The sequence below is a fragment of the Manacus candei genome, unplaced genomic scaffold (genome assembly GCF_025592945.1).
Source record: "Manacus candei isolate 608988 ecotype Guabito, Panama unplaced genomic scaffold, ASM2559294v1 h1tg000055l, whole genome shotgun sequence".
Classification (NCBI taxonomy): Eukaryota; Metazoa; Chordata; class Aves; order Passeriformes; family Pipridae; genus Manacus; species Manacus candei.
In genome coordinates this window covers 1,174,676-1,193,897 of record NW_026138103.1, presented here as the reverse complement: position 1 = coordinate 1,193,897, position 19,222 = coordinate 1,174,676, and the positions used below count along the sequence as shown (strand labels likewise).

The window sequence follows — 19,222 nt, the reverse complement described above, 5'->3', positions numbered from 1 at the left end:
AAGAACTCCCAAAAAAAACCCCCAAAAGACCCCCCCAAAAATAAAAGAACCCCCCAAAAAATCCCCCCAAAAGACCCCAAAAAAACCCCAAAAGACCCCCCCCAAAAAATAAAAGAACTCCCAAAAAAATCCCCCCAAAAGACTCCAAAAAACTCCCCCCAAAAAAACCCCAAAAGACCCCCCAAAAAATAAAAGAACCCCCAAAAAAATCCCCCAAAAGACCCCAAAAAAATCCCCAAAAAACCCCAAAAGACCCCCGAAAAAATAAAAGAACCCCCCAAAAATCCCCCCAAAAGACCCCAAAAAAACCCCCAAAAGACCCCCCCAAAAAATAAAAGAACCCCCAAAAAAATCCCCCCAAAGACCCCAAAAAACTCCCCCCAAAAAACCCCCCCAAAAATAAAAGAACCCCCCCAAAAAATCCCCCAAAAGACCCCAAAAAAACCCCAAAAGACCCCCCAAAAAATAAATGAACCCCCAAAAAAATCCCCCCAAAAGACCCCAAAAAACTCCCCAAAAAACCCCCAAAAAACCCACCCCAAAAAATAAAAGAACCCCCCAAAAATCCCCCCAAAAGACCCCAAAAAACTCCCCCAAAAAACCCCCAAAAAACCCACCCCAAAAAATAAAAGAACCCCCCAAAAAATCCCCCCAAAAGACCCCAAAAAACTCCCCCAAAAAAACCCACAAAACCCCCCCCAAAAATAAAAGAACCCCCAAAAAAATCCCCCCAAAAGACCCCAAAAAACTCCCCCCAAAAAACCCCAAAAGACCCCCCCAAAAAATAAAAGAACCCCCAAAAAATCCCCCCAAAAGACCCCAAAAATCTCCCCCCAAAAGACCCCCCAAAAAATAAAAGAACTCCCAAAAAAAAACCCCAAAAGACCCCAAAAAACTCCCCCCTAAAAAACCCTAAAAGACCCACCCCAAAAATAAAAGAACCCCCAAAAAAATCCCCCCAAAAGACCCCAAAAAACTCCCCAAAAAAACCCCAAAAGACCCCCCCCAAAAAATAAAAGAACTCCCAAAAAAATCCCCCCAAAAGACCCCAAAAAACTCCCCCAAAAAACCCCCAAAAGACCCCCCCAAAAATGAAAGAACCCCCCAAAAAATCCCCCCAAAAGACCCCAAAAAAATCCCCAAAAAAACCCCAAAGGACCCCCCCAAAAATAAAAGAACCCCAAAAAAATCCCCCCAAAGACTCCAAAAAACTCCTCCCAAAAAACCCCCCCAAAAATAAAAGAACCCCCCAAAAAATCCCCCCAAAAGACTCCAAAAAACTGCCCAAAAAAACCCCCCCAAAAATAAAAGAACCCCAAGAAAATCCCCCCCAAAGACTCCAAAAAACTCCTCCCAAAAAAACCCCAAAAGACCCCCCCAAAAATAAAAGAACCCCCAAAAAAATCCCCCCAAAAGACCCCAAAAAAACCCAAAAGACCCCCCCCCAAAAATAAAAGAACCCCAAAAAAATCCCCCCCAAGGACGCCAAAAAACTCTCCCCGAAAAAGACCCAAAAGACCCCCCCAAAAATAAAAGAACCCCCCCAAAAAAACCCCCAAAAGACCCCAAAAAACTCCCCCAAACCCCCCCCAAAAATAAAAGAACCCCAAAAAAATCCCCCCCAAAGACCCCAAAAAACTCCCCCAAAGACTCCAAAAAACTCCCCCAAAAAAAACCCAAAAGACCCCCCCAAAAATAAAAGAACCCCCCCAAAAAAATCCCCCAAAAGACCCCAAAAAACTCCCCCCAAAAAAAACCCAAAAGACCCCCCAAAAATAAAAGTACCCACAAAAAACTCCCCCCAAAAGACCCCAAAAAACTCCCCCAAAAAAACCCCCCAAAAATAAAAGAACCCCCAAAAAAATCCCCCCAAAAGACCCCAAAAAACTCCCCCAAAAATAAAAGAACCCCCCAAAAAATCCCCCCAAAAGACCCCAAAAAACTCCCCAAAAAAAACCCAAAAGACCCCCCCAAAAATAAAAGAACCCCCAAAAAAACCCCCCAAAGACTCCAAAAAACTCCTCCCAAAAAAACCCCAAAAACCCTCCCCAAAAATAAAAGAACCCCCCAAAAAATCCCCCCAAAAGACCCCAAAAAACTCCCCCCAAAACCCCCCCTAAAAATAAAAGAACTCCCAAAAAAAACCCCCAAAAGACCCCCCCAAAAATAAAAGAACCCCAAATAAATCCCCCCCAAAGACCCCAAAACAACTCCCCCCAAAAAACCCCCAAAAATAAAAGAACCCCCCAAAAAATCCCCCAAAAGACCCCAAAAAACCCCAAAAGACCCCCAAAAAATCCCCAAAAGACCCATAAAAAAATCCCCCAAAACCCCAAAAGACCCCCAAAAAAATCCCCAAAAGACCCATAAAAAAACCCCCAAAAAAGTCCCAACCCCCCCAAAAAAACCTCCCCAAAAAACCCACCCCAAAAATAAAACGAAAACCAAAATAAACCCCCAAAAGACCCCCCCAAAAAAACCCCCCAAATCCGAAAAGACTCCCCCCAAAAAACCCCAAAAAAACATAAAAAAAAATCACAAAAGACCCCCCAAAAAACTCAAAAAACCCCCGAAAAGACCCCTCAAAAATCCCCAAAGGACCCATAAAAAAAACCCCAAAAAACCCGTAAAAGACCCCCCCAAAAAATCCCAAAAGACCCATAAAAACCCCCCAAAAATCCCCAAAAGACCCATAAAAAACCCCCCCAAAAAACCCCAAAAGACCCCCCAAAAAATCCCCAAAAGACCCCTCAAAAAAAACCCTCCAAAATCCAAAAAGACCTCCCCAAAAAAACCCCAAAACCCCCAAAACCCCCCCAAAATCCCCCCAAAAATTCCTAAACCCTCCAAAATCCCCCAAAAACCTCCCAAAAAACCCCCCAAACCCCCAAATCCTCCAAAGAAACCCCCAAACCTCCCAAAAAATCCAAATAAACCCCCCCAAACCCACCAAGTGCCCCCCAAAAAACCCCCCGACCCCCCAAAAAAGTCCCAAAACCCCCAAAAAACCTCAGGAAAAAAAAAAAGAAACCCCCAAACTCCACAAAAAAAACCCCAAATCCCCCCAAAGAAACCCCCAAAACCTCCCAAAAAATCCAAATAACCCCCCCAAAAAAAACCCTTAAAACCCGAAAAATCCCCCCAAAAAACCGAAAATTCCCCCCCAAAAAAACACGAAAAAAAAACCAAACCAAAGAAACCCCCAAACCTCTCAAAAAATCCAAATAAACCTCCCCAACCCCCCCAAAAAAACCCTCCAAAAAACCCCCCAAATCCCCCCAAAAAGTCCCAACACCCCCCCCAAAAAAACATCCCCAACCCCCCAAAAATCCTGAAAAAAAACCCGAAAAAATCCCCCCCAAAAAACCCCAAAACTCCCCCAAAATCCTCCCCCAAAAAAAACCCCCCAACCCCCCCCCAAACCCCTCCCAAAACATCCAAAAACCCCTGAAAAAAACCCTCCCAAAAGCCCCCGAAAAACCCCCAAAATCCCACCAAAAAGTCCCAACCCCCAAAACCACCCCAAAAACCCCAAAAATAGCCCCCAATCCCCCTCAAAAGAATCCCAAAATCCCCCAAAAAAGTCACAAAACCCCCAACCCCCCCAAAAAAAAACCTCCAAATCCCCCCAAAAAACCTCCAGAAAAACCCCCCAAAAAAGTAAAAAAGACCCCCCAAAAAAACCCAAAAAAAACTCCCAAAAAAGCCCAAAAAGACCCCCCAAAAATGCCAAAAAAAACCCCCAAAAAAGCCCAAAAAACCCCTCCAAAAAAGCCCCCCAAAACCCCCAAAAAACCAAAAAGACCCCCCAAAAAAGCCCAAAAAAACCCCCAAAAAACCCAAAAAGACCCCCCAAAAAAACCCAAAAAGACCCCCCAAAAAAACCAAAAAGACCTCCCAAAAAAGCCCAAAAAAACCCCCCAAAAAAGCCCAAAAAGACCCCCCAAAAAAGCCCAAAAAAACCCCCCAAAAAAGCCCAAAAAGACCCCCAAAAAAGCCCAAAAAAACCCCCCAAAAAAGCCCAAAAAAACTCCCAAAAAACCCAAAAAGACCCCCCAAAAAAGCCCAAAAAACCCCCAGAAATGCCTAAAAAAAACCCTCCAAAAAGCCCAAAAAAACCCTCCAAAAAAGCCCAAAAAAACCCCCCAAAAAAGCCCCAAAAGACCCCCCAAAAAAGCGCAAAAAGACCCCCCAAAAAGCCCAAAAAAGCCCCCAAATCCCAGGCCTGTGCCCCAGTTTAACCCCCCGAAATTGCCGTTCCCAGAGCGCCGGGAAATCTGGGATGTGGTGGCCGATCTGGTGCGGGAGCAGCTCCTGAGGAACAAGGTGGGTGAGAGACCCCGAAAATCCCCCAAAATCCTCCCCAAAACCCAAAAATCCTCCTCAAAAACCCTCAAAATCCTCCTCAGAATCCCAAAATTCTCCTCAAAGTCCCAAAATTCTCCTCAAAACCCTCAAAATCCTCCTCAAAACCCCCAAATCCTCCTCAAAATCCACAAAATCCTTCTGAAAACCCCAAAATCCTCCTCAAAACCCCAAAATCCTCCTTATAAACCCTCAAAATCCTCCTCAAACTCCCCAAAATTCTCCTCCAATACCCAAAAATTCTCTCAAACCCCCAAAATTCTCCTCAAAACCCCCAAAATTCACCTAAAAATCCCCAAAATCCTCCTCAAAAACCCTTAAAATCCTCCTCAAATCCCCCAAAATCCTCCTCAAAACCCCAAAATTCTCCTCAAAACCCCAAAATTCTCCTCAAAAACCCTCAAAATCCTCCTCAAATCCCCAAAATTCTCCTCAAAACCCCAAAATCCTCCTCAAAACCCCTCAAAAATCTCCAAAATCCCCCAAAATCCTCCTGAACTCCCCCAAAATCCTCCACCAAAACCCTCAAAATCCTCCTAAATCCCCCAAAATCCTCCTCAAATCCCCCAAAATCCTCCTCAAATCCCCAAAAATTCTCCTCAAATCCCCCAAAATTCTCCTCAAAATCCCCAAAACTCTCCTCGAATCCACAAAATTCTCCTCAAATCCCCAAAATCCTCCTCCAACCCCCCAAAATCCTCCTCAAACCCCCAAAATTCTCCTCCAACCCCAAAATCCTCCTCAAAACCCTTCAAAAATCTCCTAAATCCCCCAAAATCCTCCTCAAATGCCCCCAAATCTTCCTCAAACCCCCCAAAATCCTCCTCAAAACCCCAAAAATTCTCCTCAAAACCCCAAAAATTCTCCTCAAACCCCCAAAATTCTCCTCAAAACCCCAAAAATCCTCCTTAAAACCCCAAAATCCTCCTCAAATCCCAAAAATCATCTTCAAAACCCCCCAAAATTCTCCTTAAAACCCCAAAAATCCTCCTTAAAACCCCAAAATCCTCCTCAAATCCCCCCAAAATTCTCCTCAAAACCCCAAAATTCTCCTTAAAACCCCCAAAATCCTCCTCAAATCCCCCCAAAATTCTCCTCAAAACCCAAAAATTCTCCTTAAAACCCCAAAATCCTCCTCAAATCCCCCCAAAATTCTCCTCAAACCCCCAAAATTCTCCTTAAAACCCCCAAAATCCTCCTCAAATCCCAAAAATCCTCCTCAAATCCCAAAAATCATCTTCAAAACCCCCCAAAATTCTCCTCAAAACCCCAAAATCCTCCTCCAACCCCCCCAAAATCCTCCTCAAATCCCCCAAAATCCTCCTCAAATCCCCCAAAATCCTCCTCAAACCCCCCAAAATCCTCCTCAAAACCCCAAAATCCTCCTCAACCCCCCCAAAATTCTCCTCAAATCCCCCCAAGTCTTCCTCAAACCCCCCAAAATTCTCCTCAAATCCCAAAAATCCTCCTCAAATCTCCCCAAATCCTCCTCAAATCCCAAAAATCATCTTCAAAACCCCCCAAAATTCTCCTTAAAACCCCAAAAATCCTCCTCCAACCCCCCAAAATCCTCCTCAAATCCCAAAAATCCTCCTCAAATCCCCCAAAAATCCTCCTCAAAACCCCAAAATCCTCCTCAAATGCCCCCAAATCCTCCTCAACCCCCCCAAAATTCTCCTCAAAACCCCAAAATCCTCCTCCAACCCCCAAAATCCTCCTCAAATCCCAAAAATCATCTTCAAAACCCCCCCAAATTCTCCTTAAACCCCCAAAATCCTCCTCAAAACCCCAAAATTATCCTTAAAACCCCAAAATCCTCCTCCAACCCCCCCCAAATCCTCCTCAAATCCCAAAAATCATCTTCAAAACCCCCCAAAATTCTCTGTAAAACCCCAAAATTCTCCTCAAAACCCCAAAATCCTCCTCAAATCCCCCAAAATCCTCCTCAAATCCTCCCAAAATCCTCCTCAAAACCCCAAAATCCTCCTCAACCCCCCCAAAATTCTCCTCAAATCCCCCCAAGTCCTCCTCAAACCCCCCAAAATTCTCCTCAAATCCCAAAAATCCTCCTCAAATCTCCCCAAATCCTCCTCAAATCCCAAAAATCATCTTCAAAACCCCCCAAAATTCTCCTTAAAACCCCAAAAATCCTCCTCCAACCCCCCAAAATCCTCCTCAAATCCCAAAAATCCTCCTCAAATCCCCCAAAAATCCTCCTCAAAACCCCAAAATCCTCCTCAAATGCCCCCAAATCTTCCTCAAACCCCCCAAAATTCTCCTCAAAACCCCAAAATCCTCCTCCAACCCCCAAAATCCTCCTCAAATCCCCAAAATCCTCCTCAAATCCCAAAAATCATCTTCAAAACCCCCCCAAATTCTCCTTAAACCCCCAAAATCCTCCTCAAAACCCCAAAATCCTCCTCAAAACCCCAAAATTATCCTTAAAACCCCAAAATCCTCCTCCAACCCCCCCAAAATCCTCCTCAAATCCCAAAATCCTCCTCAAATCCCCCAAAAATCCTCCTCAAATCCCAAAAATCCTCCTCAAATCCCCCAAAATCCTCCTCAAATCCCCCAAAATCCTCCTCAAAACCCCAAAATCCTCCTCAAATACCCCCAAATCTTCCTCAAACCCCCCAAAATTCTCCTCAAAACCCCAAAAATTCTCCTTAAAACCCCAAAATCCTCCTCCAACCCCCCAAAATCCTCCTCAAATCCCAAAAATCCTCCTCAAAAACCCTCAAAATTCTCCTCCAACCCCAAAATCCTCCTCAATCCCAAAAATCATCTTCAAACCCCCCAAAATCCTCCTCAAATCCCAAAAATCATCTTCGAAACCCCCCAAAATTCTCTTTAAAACCCCAAAATTCTCCTCAGCCCCCCAAAATTCTCCTCAAAACCCCAAAAATTATCCTTAAAACCCCAAAATCCTCCTCCAACCCCCCCAAAATCCTCCTCAAATCCCAAAAATCATCTTCAAAACCCCCCAAAATTCTCTTTAAAACCCCAAAATTCTCCTTAAAACCCCAAAATTCTCCTCCAACCCCCCCAAAATCCTCCTCAAATCCCAAAATCCTCCTCAAATCCCCCCAAAATCCTCCTCAAATCCCCCAAAATCCTCCTCAAATCCCAAAAATCCTCCTCAAAAACCCTCAAAATTCTCCTCCAACCCCAAAATCCTCCTCAATCCCAAAAATCATCTTCAAATCCCAAAAATCATCTTCAAAATCCCCCAAAATTCTCTTTAAAACCCCAAAATTCTCCTTAAAACCCCAAAAATCCTCCTCCAACCCCCCAAAATCCTCCTCAAATCCCCCAAAATCCTCCTCAAAACCCCAAAATCCTCCTCAAACCCCCCAAAATCCTCCTCAAATCCCCCCAAATCCTTCTCCAACCCCCCAAAATCCTCCTCAAATCCCAAAAATCATCTTCGAACCCCCAAAATTCTCCTCAAAACCCCAAAATCCTCCTCAAAAACCCTCAAAATCCTCCTCAAATGCCCCCAAATCCTCCTCAAATCCCAAAAATCATCTTGAAAACCCCCCAAAATTCTCCTTAAAACCCAAAAATTCTCTGTAAAACCCCAAAAATCCTCCTCCAACCCCCCAAAATCCTCCTCAAATCCCCCCAAAATCCTCCTCAAAACCCCAAAATCCTCCTCAACCCCCCCAAAATTCTCCTTAAAATCCCCCAAAATCCTTCTCAAATCCCAAAAATCATCTTCAAATCCCCCCAAAATTCTCTTTTAAACCCCAAAATCCTCCTCAACCCCCCCAAAATCCTCCTCCAACCCCCCAAAATCCCATTTTTTCCGCTCCCAGGGGGTTCGGACCCCGGCCCTGGGCACGCTGGAGGTGATCCCGGGCTGGGCCCGGCGGGGGCCGGACGTGATTCCCACCAGAATTCCCAAATTCTCCGAGGCCGGGAACCTCCGCAGGGGGCTGGGACTGGAGCGGGACACGGAATTCCGGCCAGGTAGGAACTCCCAGAGCCCCAAAAAGCACAAGGAGAGCCCAAAATGGGGGAGAGATCCCGAAAATGGGGGAGAGATCCCGAAAAAAGGACAAGGAGAACCCAAAAACCCAGAGATTGAGCCCAAAAACCCACAAATTGACCCCAAAACCCACAGATTGACACCAAAACCCAGAGATTGAGCCCAAACCCCACAAATTCACCCCAAAACCCACAGATTCACCCCAAAACCCCACAGATTGACCCCAAAAACCCACAAATTCACCCCAAAACCCCACAAATTGACCCCAAAACCCACAAATTGGGCACAAAAACCCACAAATTGACCCCAAAACCCCACAGATTCACCCCAAAACCCCACAGATTGACCCCAAAAACCCACAAATTGACCCCAAAACCCACAAATTGGGCACAAAAACCCACAAATTGAGCCCAAAACCCCACAAATTGAGCCCAAAACCCCACAAATTCACCCCAAAACCCCACAAATTCACCCCAAAACCCCACAAATTCACCCCAAAACCCACGGATTGAGCCCAAAAAGCCACAAATTGACCCCAAAAACCCACAAATTGACCCCAAAAACCCACAAATTGAGCCCAAAACCCACAGATTGACCCCAAAACCCCACAAATTCACCCCAAAACCCCACAAATTGACCCCAAAAACCCACAAATTCACAAAACCCACAAATTGACCTCAAAACCCACAAATTCACCCCAAAAACCCACAAATTCACCCCAAAACCCACAAATTGACCCCAAAACCCCACAGATTCACCCCAAAACCCACAGATTGAGCCCAAAACCCACAAATTCACCCCAAAACCCACAGATTGAGCCCAAAAACCCACAAATTCACCCCAAAAACCACAAATTGAGTCCAAAACCTCACCAAGAGGCCCCAAAAACCCACAAATTCTCCCCAAAACCCCACAAATTGACCCCAAAACCCCACAAATTGGGCACAAAAACCCACAGATTGACCCCAAAACCCCACAGATTCACCCCAAAAACCCACAAATTCACCCCAGAAACCCACAGATTGAGCCCAAAAACCCACAAATTCACCCCAAAAACCCACAAATTGAGTCCAAAACCCCACAAGTTCACCCCAAAACCCCACAAATTGAGCCCAAAAACCCACAAATTCACCCCAAAACCCACAAATTGAGCCCAAAACCCACAGATTGACCCCAAACCACCACAAATTCACCACAAAAAATATAAGGACCCCAAAACCCACAAAGAGGTCCCAAAACCACAAAGGGACCCCAAACCACCACAAATTCACCCCAAATTACCACAGATTCACCCTAAAGCCCCAAGATGACCCCAAAACCCTCCAAGTTGACCCCAAAACCACAAAGAGGCCCCAAAACCAAAAAGAGACCCCAAAGCACCACAGATCGACCCCAAACCCCCCAAATCGACCCCAAAACACCACAAATTGACCCCAAACCACCACAAATTGACCCTAAAACCCCAAGATGACCCCAAACCCCTGAAGTTGACCCCAAAACCCAGAAAGAGGCCCCATAAGCCCCCAAATCGACCCCAAACCCCCCCAAACCGCCCCCAAACCCCTCAAGTTGACCCCAAAACCACAAAGGGGCCCCAAAACCAAAAAGAGACCCCAAAACACCACAGATTGACCCCAAAAATATATGAGGGCCCCAAAACCCACAAAGAGGTCCCGAAACCACAAAGGGACCCCAAAACATCACAGATCGACCCCAAAACACCAAAATCGACCCCAAAACCCCTCAAGTTGACCCCAAAACCACAAAGAGACCCCAAAACAAAAAAGAGACCCCAAAACACCACAGATCGAACCAAACCACCACAAATCGACCCCAAAACCCCCCCAAGTTGACCCCAAACCACCACAAATTGACCCCCCAAAAATATAAGGACCCCAAAACCCACAAAGAAACCCCAAAACCACAATGGGACCCCAAACCACCACAAGTTGACCCCAAACCAGCACAAATTGACCCCAAAACCCCTCAAGTTGACCCCAAAACCCACAAAGAGGCCCCAAAACCACAAAGGGACCCCAAACCACCACAGATCGACCCCAAAACACCAAAATCGACCCCAAAACCCCTCAAGTTGACCCCAAAACCACAAAGAGGCCCCAAAACCAAAAAGAGACCCCAAAACACCACAGATTGACCCCAAAAAATATAAGGACCCCAAGACCCACAAAGAGGCCCCAAAACCACAAATTGACCCCAAAACCCCAAGATGACCCCAAAACCCTCCAAGTTGACCCCAAAACCCAGAAAGAGGCCCCATAAGCCCCCAAGTTGACCCCAAACCCCCCAAATCGACCCCAAACCCCCCCAAATCGACCCCAAGACCCCCCAAATCGACCCCAACCCCCCCCAAATCGACCCCAAACCACCACAAATTGACCCCAAAACCCCAAGATGACCCCAAAACCCTCCAAGTTGACCCCAAAACCCAGAAAGAGGCCCCATAAGCCCCCAAATCGACCCCAAACCACCACAAATCGACCCCAAACCCCCCAAATCGCCCCCAAACCCCCTCAAACCGACCCCAACCCCCCCCAAACCGACCCCAAACCTTCCCAAATCAACCCCAACCCCCCCCAAATCGCCCCCAAACCCCCCCAAATCGCCCCCAAACCCCCCCAAATCGCCCCCAAACCTCCCCAAATCGACCCCAAACCCCCCCAAATCGCCCCCAAACCCCCTCAAATCGCCCCCAAGCCCCCCCCAACCGTCCCCAAACCCCCCCAAACGGCCCCCAAACCCCCCCAAATCGACCCCAAATGCCCCCAACCGTCCCCAAACCCCCCCAAACGGCCCCCAAACCCCCCCAAATCGACCCTAAACGCCCCCAAATCGCCCCCAAACCTCCCCAAATCGACCCCAAAACCCCAAGATGGCCCCAAAACCCTCCAAGTTGACCCCAAAACCCAGAAAGAGGCCCCATAAGCCCCCCAAATCAACCCCAAACCACCACAAATTGACCCCAAAACCCCTCAAGTTGACCCCAAAACCACAAAGGGGCCCCAAAACCAAAAAGAGACCCCAAAACACCACAAATCGACCCCAAACCACCACAAATAGACCCCAAAAAATATAAGGACCCCAAAACCCCGCAAGTTGACCCCAAAACCACAAAGAGGCCCCAAAACCACAAAGGGACCCCAAACCACCACAAATCGACCCCAAAACCCTCCAAGTTGACCCGAAAACCAGAAAGAGGCCCCATAAGCCCCCAAGTTGACCCCAAACCCCCCCAAACCGCCCCGAAACCTCCCCAAATCGACCCCAAACCCCCCCAAATTGACCCCAAACCACCCCAAATTGACCCCAAAACCCCAAGATGACCCCAAAACCCTCCAAGTTGACCCCAAAACCCAGAAAGAGGCCCCATAAGCCCCCAAATCGACCCCAAGCCACCACAAATCGACCCCAAAACCCTCCAAGTTGACCCCAAAACCAGAAAGAGGCCCCATAAGCCCCCCAAATCGACCCCAAACCCCCCCAAATCGACCCCAAACCCCCCCAAATCAATCCCAAACGACCCCAAATCAATCCCAAACCCCCCCAAATCGACCCCAAACCCCCCCAAATCGCCCCCAAACCCCCCCAAATCGACCCCAAACCACCCCAAATTGACCCCAAAACCCCAAGATGACCCCAAAACCCTCCAAGTTGACCCCAAAACCCAGAAAGAGGCCCCATAAGCCCCCAAGTTGACCCCAAACCACCCCAAATCGCCCCAAACCACCACAAATTCACCCCAAAACCCCTCAAGTTGACCCCAAAACCCTCCAAGTTGACCCCAAACCGCCCCAAATCGACCCCAAACCCCCCCAAACCGCCCCCAAATGCCCCCAAATCAACCCCAAATCCCCCCCAATCGACCCCAAACCCCCGCAAATTGACCCCAAACCCCCCCAAATTGACCCCAAAAACCCCAAATCGACCCCAAACCCCCCCCAAATCGACCCCAAACCCCCCCAAACCTCCCCCAAACCCCCCCAAATCGACCCCAAACCCCCCCAAATCGCCCCCAAACCCCCCCAAACCGCCCCCAAACCCCCCCAAACCGACCCCAAACCCCGTTGTCCCCCCAGGCAGCCGCCCCGCGGAGCCTCTCCGGGTGCCGCGGGCGTTCCGGGGGGTCCTGTGGGGCGCGGCGGCCCCGCCGTGCCGGGCGGTGGGTGCCGGGGTCGGGGTCCTGCCGGCCCAGCGGGGCCGGGGGGCGGCCCTGAGGGTCCGTCCCGAATTCCTGGAGCGGCTGCCGAGAGGGGCCCTCCGGGTGGGACACGGGCACGGAACGGGACGGGGAGGGTTTGGGGTGGGGGGGGGGAAGGTTCTGTCGGGGTTGGGATCGGGGGGGGGTTCCTGATCCGGGGGTTTGGGATCCCAAATCCAGCCCGGGAATCCCAAATCCGTGTCCGGGAGATCCCAAATCCAGCCTTGGATCCCAAATCCAACCTGGGATTCTCCAGATCCATGTCCAGGAGATCCCAAATCCATCCCTGGATTCTCCAGATCCATGTCCAGGAGATCCCAAATCCATCCCTGGATTCTCCAGATCCATGTCCAGGAGATCCCAAATCCAGCCTTGGATTCCTTGGATCCCAAATCCATGTCCAGGAGATCCCAAATCCAGCCTTGGATTCTCCCAATCCATGTCCAGGAGATTCCAAATCCATCCCTGGATCCCAAATCCAACCTGGGATTCTCCTCCATGTCCAGGAGATCCCAAATCCATCCCTGGATTCTCCTCCAACTCCAGGAGATCCCAAATCCATGTCTGGGAGATCCCAAATCCATCCCTGGATTCTCCAAATCCATGTCCAGGAGATCCCAAATCCAGCCTTGGATCCCAAATCCAGCCTTGGATCCCAAATCCAGCCTTGGATCCCAAATCCAGCCTTGGATTCTCCTCCAAGTCCAGGAGATCCCAAATCCAGCCTTGGATTCCTTGGATTCTCCTCCATGTCCGGGAGATCCCAAATCCATCCCTGGATTCTCCTCCAAGTCCAGAACATCCCAAAATCATCCTTGGATCCCAAATCTGTGTCCAGGAGATCCCAAATCCAGCCTTGGATTCTCCTCCATGTCCAGGAAATCCCAAATCCATGTCTGGGAGATCCCAAATCCATCCCTGGATTCCTTGGATTCTCCAAATCCATGTCCAGGAGATCCCAAATCCAGCCTTGGATCCCAAATCCATCCTTGGATTCCTTGGATGCTCCACATCCATGTCCAGGAGATCCCAAACCCATCCTTTCCCAAATCCATGTCCAGGAGATCCCAAATCCATCCCTGGATTCCTTGGATTCCCCTCCATGTCCAGGAGATCCCAAATGCAGCCTTGGAATCCCAAATCCATGTCTGGGAGATCCCAAATCCAGCCGGGGATTCTCCTCCAACTCCAGGAGATCCCAAATCCATCCCTGGATCCCAAACCCATCCCTGGATCCCAAATCCATCCCTGGATCCCAAATCCATCCTTAGAATCCCAAATCCATGTCCAGGAGATCCCAAATCCATCCCTGGATTCCTTGGATTCCCCTCCAAGTCCAGGAGATCCCAAAACCAGCCTTGGATTCTCCAAATCCATCCGTGGATCCTCCAAATCCATCTCTGGGAGATCCCAAATCCATCCCTGGATTCTCCAAATCCATCTCTGGGAGATCCCAAATCCATCCTTGGATCCCAAATCCATGTCCAGGAGATCCCAAATACATCCTTGGATTCCTTGGATTCTCCCAATCCATGTTCAGGAGATCCCAAATCCAGCCTTGGATCCCAAATCCAGCCTTGGATCCCAAATCCAAACCCAGGAGATCCCAAACCCATCCCTGGATCCCAAATCCATCCCTCGATCCCAAACCCCTCCCTGGATCCCAAATCCATCTCCGGGAGATCCCAAATCCATCCTTGGATTCTCCTCCATGTCCAGGAGATCCCAAATCCAGCCTTGGATCCCAAATCCATCCCTGGATTCTCCAAATCCAAGCCCAAGAGATCCCAAATACATCCTTGGATTCCTTGGATCCTCCCAATCCATGTCCAGGAGATCCCAAATCCATCCCTGGATCCCAAATCCAGCCTTGGATCCCAAATCCAAGTCCAGGAGATCCCAAATCCATCCCTGGATCCCAAATCCATCCTTGGATCCCAAATCCATCCCTGGATCCCAAATCCATCCTTGGAATCCCAAATCCATGTCCCGGAGATCCCAAATCCATCCCTGGATTCCTTGGATTCTTCAAATCCATCTCTGGGAGATCCCAAATCCATCCCTGGATCCCAAATCTATCCTTGGATCCCAAATCCATCCCTGGATTCTCCAAATCCCTGTTCGGGAGATCCCAAATCCATCCTGGGATTCTCCTCCATGTCCAGGAGATCCCAAATCCAGCCTTGGATTGGAGATCCCAAATCCATCTCTGGATTCCTTGGATCCTCCAAATCCATGTCCAGGAGATCCCAAATCCATCCTTGGATCCCAAATCCAGCCTTGGATCCCAAATCCATCTCTGGGAGATCCCAAATCCATCCTTGGAATCCCAAATCCATGTCCAGGAGATCCCAAACCCATCCCTGGATTCCTTGGATTCCCCTCCAAGTCCAGGAGATCCCAAATCCAGCCTTGGATTCTCCGAATCCATGTCCAGGAGATCCCAAATCCATCCCTGGATTCTCCTCCAAGTCCAGGAGATCCCAAACCCAGCCTTGGATTCCTTGGATCCTCCAAATCCATGTCCAGAACATCCCAAATCCATCCCTGGATCCCAAATCCATGTCCAGGAGATCCCAAATCCAGCCTGGGATTGGAGATCCCAAATCCATCCTTGAATTCTCCTCCAACTCGAGGAGATCCCAAATCCCTCCTTGGATCCCAAATCCATCCCTGGATCCCAAATCCATGTCCAGGAGATCCCAAACCCCTCCCTGGATCCCAAACCCCTCCCCGGATCCCAAATCCAAGCCCAGGAGATCCCAAATCCAGCCTTGGATCCCAAATCCATCTCTGGGAGATCCCAAATCCATGTCCAGGAGATCCCAAATCCATGTCCAGGAGATCCCAAATCCATGTCCAGGAGATCCCAAATCCATGTCCAGGAGATCCCAAATCCATCCCTGGATCCCAAATCCATCCCTGGGATTCTCCAAATCCATCCTTGGATCCCAAATCCATGTCCAGGAGATCCCAAATACATCCCTGGATCCCAAATCCATGTCTGGGAGATCCCAAATCCATCCCTGGGATTCTCCAAATCCATCCTTGGATCCCAAATCCATGTCCAGGAGATCCCAAATCCATCCTTGGATCCCAAATCCATGCCTGGATTCTCCAAATCCATGTCCAGGAGATCCCAAATCCATCCTTGGATCCCAAACCCAAGCCCGGGAGATCCCAACCCCCCCCCCGGATCCCAAATCCATCCCTGGGAGATCCCCCCCCCCCCGGATCCCTGGGAATCCCGGCCCGTTCCCGCTGTCCCTCGGGCAGGTCCCGGCGCTCGTGGCCCGGCTGGGGCCCGGCTGGTCCCCGGGACGTTCCCGTGGCCGCCCCGAGCGGCGCCGGAGCCGTCGGCGGGTTCCCGGAGCGAGCCCGGAACGCCGGGAATTCGGGGGGAACGGGGGGATTTGGGGGGAAATAAAGGGGAATTTGGGAAAATGGGGGGGATTTGGGGAAAATGGGGGGGATTTGGGGAAAATAAAGGGGAATTTGGGAAAATGGAGGGGGATTTGTGGGAAAATAAAGGGGAATTTGGGAAAATGGGGGGGATTTGGGGAAAAGAGGGTGGACTTGGGGGGGAAAAAAGGAAATTTTGGAAAAATGAGAAGGATTTTGGAAAAATCAAGGTGGATTTGGGAGAAAATGGGGGGATTTGGGGAAAATGGGGTGGATTTGGGGAAAATGAGGGGGATTTTGGGAAAAGAGGGTGGATTTGGGGAAAATGGGGTGTATTTATGGGAAAATGGGGGAATTTTGGGAAAAGAGGGTGGATTTGGGGGGGAAAAAGGGGGAATTTGGGAAAATGAAGTGGATTTTGGGGAAAAGAAGGGTGGATTTGGGAAAATGAGGGGGTGGGGTTGGGAAAAATCGTGGTGGGTTTGGGGAAAATGGGGGGGATTTGTGGGAAAAATCAGGGGTGGATTTGGGGGAAATGGGGTGGATTTGGGGGAAAAAAAAGGAAATTTTGGAAAAATGAGAAGGATTTTGGAAAAATCAAGGTGGATTTGGGAGAAAATGGGGGGGATTTGGGGAAAAATGGGGTGGATTTGGGGAAAATGAGGTGCATTTATGGGAAAATGGAGGGGATTTGGGGGAAAAAAAAGGGGAATTTTGGGAAAATGGGGGGGATTTTGGGAAAATGGGGAGGATTTGGGAGAACTGAGGGTGGATTTTGAAGAAAATGAGGTGTATTTATGGGAAAATGGGGTGGATTTGGGGGAAAAAAGGGGGAATTTTGGGTGAAAATGGGGGGGATTTGGGGGAAAATTGAGTGGATTTGGGAAAACTGAGGGTGGATTTGGGAGAAAATGAGGTGTATTTGTGGGAAAATGGGGTGGATTTGGGGAAAATGGGGGGGATTTGGGGGAAAAAAAGGGGAATTTTGGGAAAATGGGGGGATTTGGGCAAACTGAGGGTGGATTTGGGAAAATGAGGGTGGATTTGGGCCCATCCCGGTGTTTTCCCGGCCCAGGTCCGAGCGGGAAGTGGTTCCGGCGCCGCTCCCGAAGGCGCCGCTGCCCCGGAGCCTCCGGGGGCAAATCCCGGGATCCGAACGCGCCGGGAACGGAGGGAGAGGAGGGAGAGGTGAGGGAAAGGGAGGGGAAAATGGGGGAAAGGGGGGAATGAGGGAAAAAGGGAGGAAAGGAGGGAAAAATGGGAAGGAAAGGAGGGAAAGGGGGGAAGAAATGTGGGAAAAATGGGAAGGAAAGGAGGGAAAAGGGGAGGAAATGAGGGAAAGGGTAAGGAAATGAGGGAAAAAGGGGAGGAAAGGAGGGAAAAATGGGAGGAAATGAGGGGAAAGGGGAGGAAATGAGGGAAAAGGGAGGGAAATGAGGGGAAAAAGGGAAGGAAAGGAGGGAAAAGAAGGGAGAAAATGAGGGAAAAGGGAAGGAAATGTGGGAAAAAGGGAGGAATGAAGGAAAAATGGGCAGGAAATGAGGGAAAAATGGAAGGAAATTGGGGGAAAAGGGGAAGGAAATGAGGGGTAAATGGGAAGGAAAGGAGGGAAAAAGGGGAGGAAATGAGGGAAAAGGGGAAGGAAATGAGGGAAAAGGGGAGGAAATGAGGGAAAAGGGGAGGAAATGTGGGAAAAAGGGAGGAATGAGGGAAAAGGGAGGGAAATGAGGGAAAAGGGAGGGAAATGAAGGGAAATGGGAAGGAAATAAGGGAAAAGGGGAGGAAATGAGGGAAAAGGGGAGGAAATGAGGGAAAAGGGGAGGAAATGAGGGAAAAAGAGGAGGAATCTCCTTCCCAGATCTGGAGGCAGCAGCAGATCCCGAAAAATCTGAAGGAAAAGAGGAAGAGAAGCCGCTGGAAAATCAGGAAATGGAGTCCAGGAAGGAGAAGGAAAAGGAGGAAAAGAAGGAAAAGAAGGAAAAGAAGGAAAAGAAGGAAAAGAAGGAAAAGAAGGAAAAGAAGGAAAAGAAGGAAAAGCTGGAGAGAGAAGGGAAGGAGGAAGAGGAGGAAAAACCGGGAAACGAGGAGGGGGAAAAGGTGGAAAAGCGGGAAAAGGAGGAGGAGGAAGAGGAGGAAAAGCCGGAGAAGGAAGAGGAGGAAAAGTTGGGAAAGGAGGAGGAGGAAAAGTTGGGGAAGGAGGAAGAAGAGGAAGAGGAGGCGGAAAAGTTGGGAAGAGCCGGGAAGAGGAAGAAGAAGGAGAAGGAAAAGGAGAAGGAAAAGGAGAAGGAAAAATCCCGGGAAAGGTGAGGGGGGGAAGGAAAAGGGGAATTCCCAGGATTTTCCAGCTTTGGGATGATGGAAAAGGAAAAGGAGAAGGAAAAGGAGAAGGAAAAGTCCTGGGAAAGGTGAGGGGGGAAAGGAAAAGGGAATTCCCGGGATTTTCCAGCCCAGGGGTGAAGGAAAAGGAAAAAGAGAAGGAAAAGGAGAAGGAAAAGGAGAAGGAAAAATCCTGGGAAAGGTGAGGGAGGGAAGGAAAAGGGGAATTCCCGGGATTTTTCCAGCCTTGGGATGAAGGAAAAGGAGAAGGAGAAGGAGAAGGAGAAGGAGAAGGAGAAGGAGAAGGAGAAGGAGAAGGAGAAGGAGAAGGAGAAGGAGAAGGAGAAGGAGAAGGAGAAGGAGAAGGAGAAGGAGAAGGAGAAGGAGAAGGAGAAGGAGAAGGAGAAGGAAAAATCCCGGGAAAGGTGAGGGGGGGGAAGGAAAGGGGAATTCCCGGGATTTTCCAGCCCAGGGTGACTTTTCCCACCGGCTCGTTTTCCAGGGGGATCCAGAAGTTGGGAAAATCCCGGAGGCGCCGCCAGCAAAGCCGGAGAGGAGGAGGAGGAGGGAGAAGGGAAGAGAGGCAGGGGGAGAAGGAGGAGAATTCCAAGGGGATCCGGCGCCGGGAATTCTGGGGCGTCCAGACCCCGCTGGTGGCCGTGCTGTCGGAATCCAGCTCCGATCCCGAAAATCCCCATCCCTAAAATCCCCATCCCGGCCCCCCCCGGGGGTGAGGGAGAGCAGAGGGAGATTTTGGGAAGAGCGGGGATGGCCCGGAGGGAATAAAGGGACGGGGAGGAGATTCCCGGCTCGGGGATCCGCAGGGATTTGGTTTTTTCCGGGTTTCCAGGCCTGGGAATCCCAATCCTGGCGGGTCCCGGTGCTGGTGGATCCCAGTCCCAGTGAATCCCAGTCCCAGTGGATCCCAA

At 49.4% G+C, this 19,222-nt stretch overlaps 1 protein-coding gene across 1 annotated transcript; it reads left to right on the top strand.

The window, feature by feature from the left end:
- Positions 1-4,265: 4,265 nt before the first annotated feature.
- Positions 4,266-19,091, top strand: LOC127477580 (nucleolar protein 58-like). The gene is made up of 3 exons (XM_051802081.1): positions 4,266-4,326; positions 17,836-18,280; positions 18,796-19,091. Exons 2-3 carry the CDS (start codon positions 17,907-17,909, stop codon positions 18,995-18,997), a joined length of 576 nt encoding a protein of 191 aa, XP_051658041.1. The 5' UTR covers positions 4,266-4,326; positions 17,836-17,906; the 3' UTR covers positions 18,998-19,091.
- Positions 19,092-19,222: the final 131 nt, after the last annotated feature.

Bases quoted from the DNA above. Each gene is read 5' to 3' on its own strand.
- LOC127477580 (XM_051802081.1), top strand. From the start codon at position 17,907: ATGGAGTCCAGGAAGGAGAAGGAAAAGGAGGAAAAGAAGGAAAAGAAG. The intron at 18,281-18,795 runs GTGAGGGGGGGA...CTCGTTTTCCAG, and splicing joins AAGGAAAAATCCCGGGAAAG to GGGGATCCAGAAGTTGGGAA.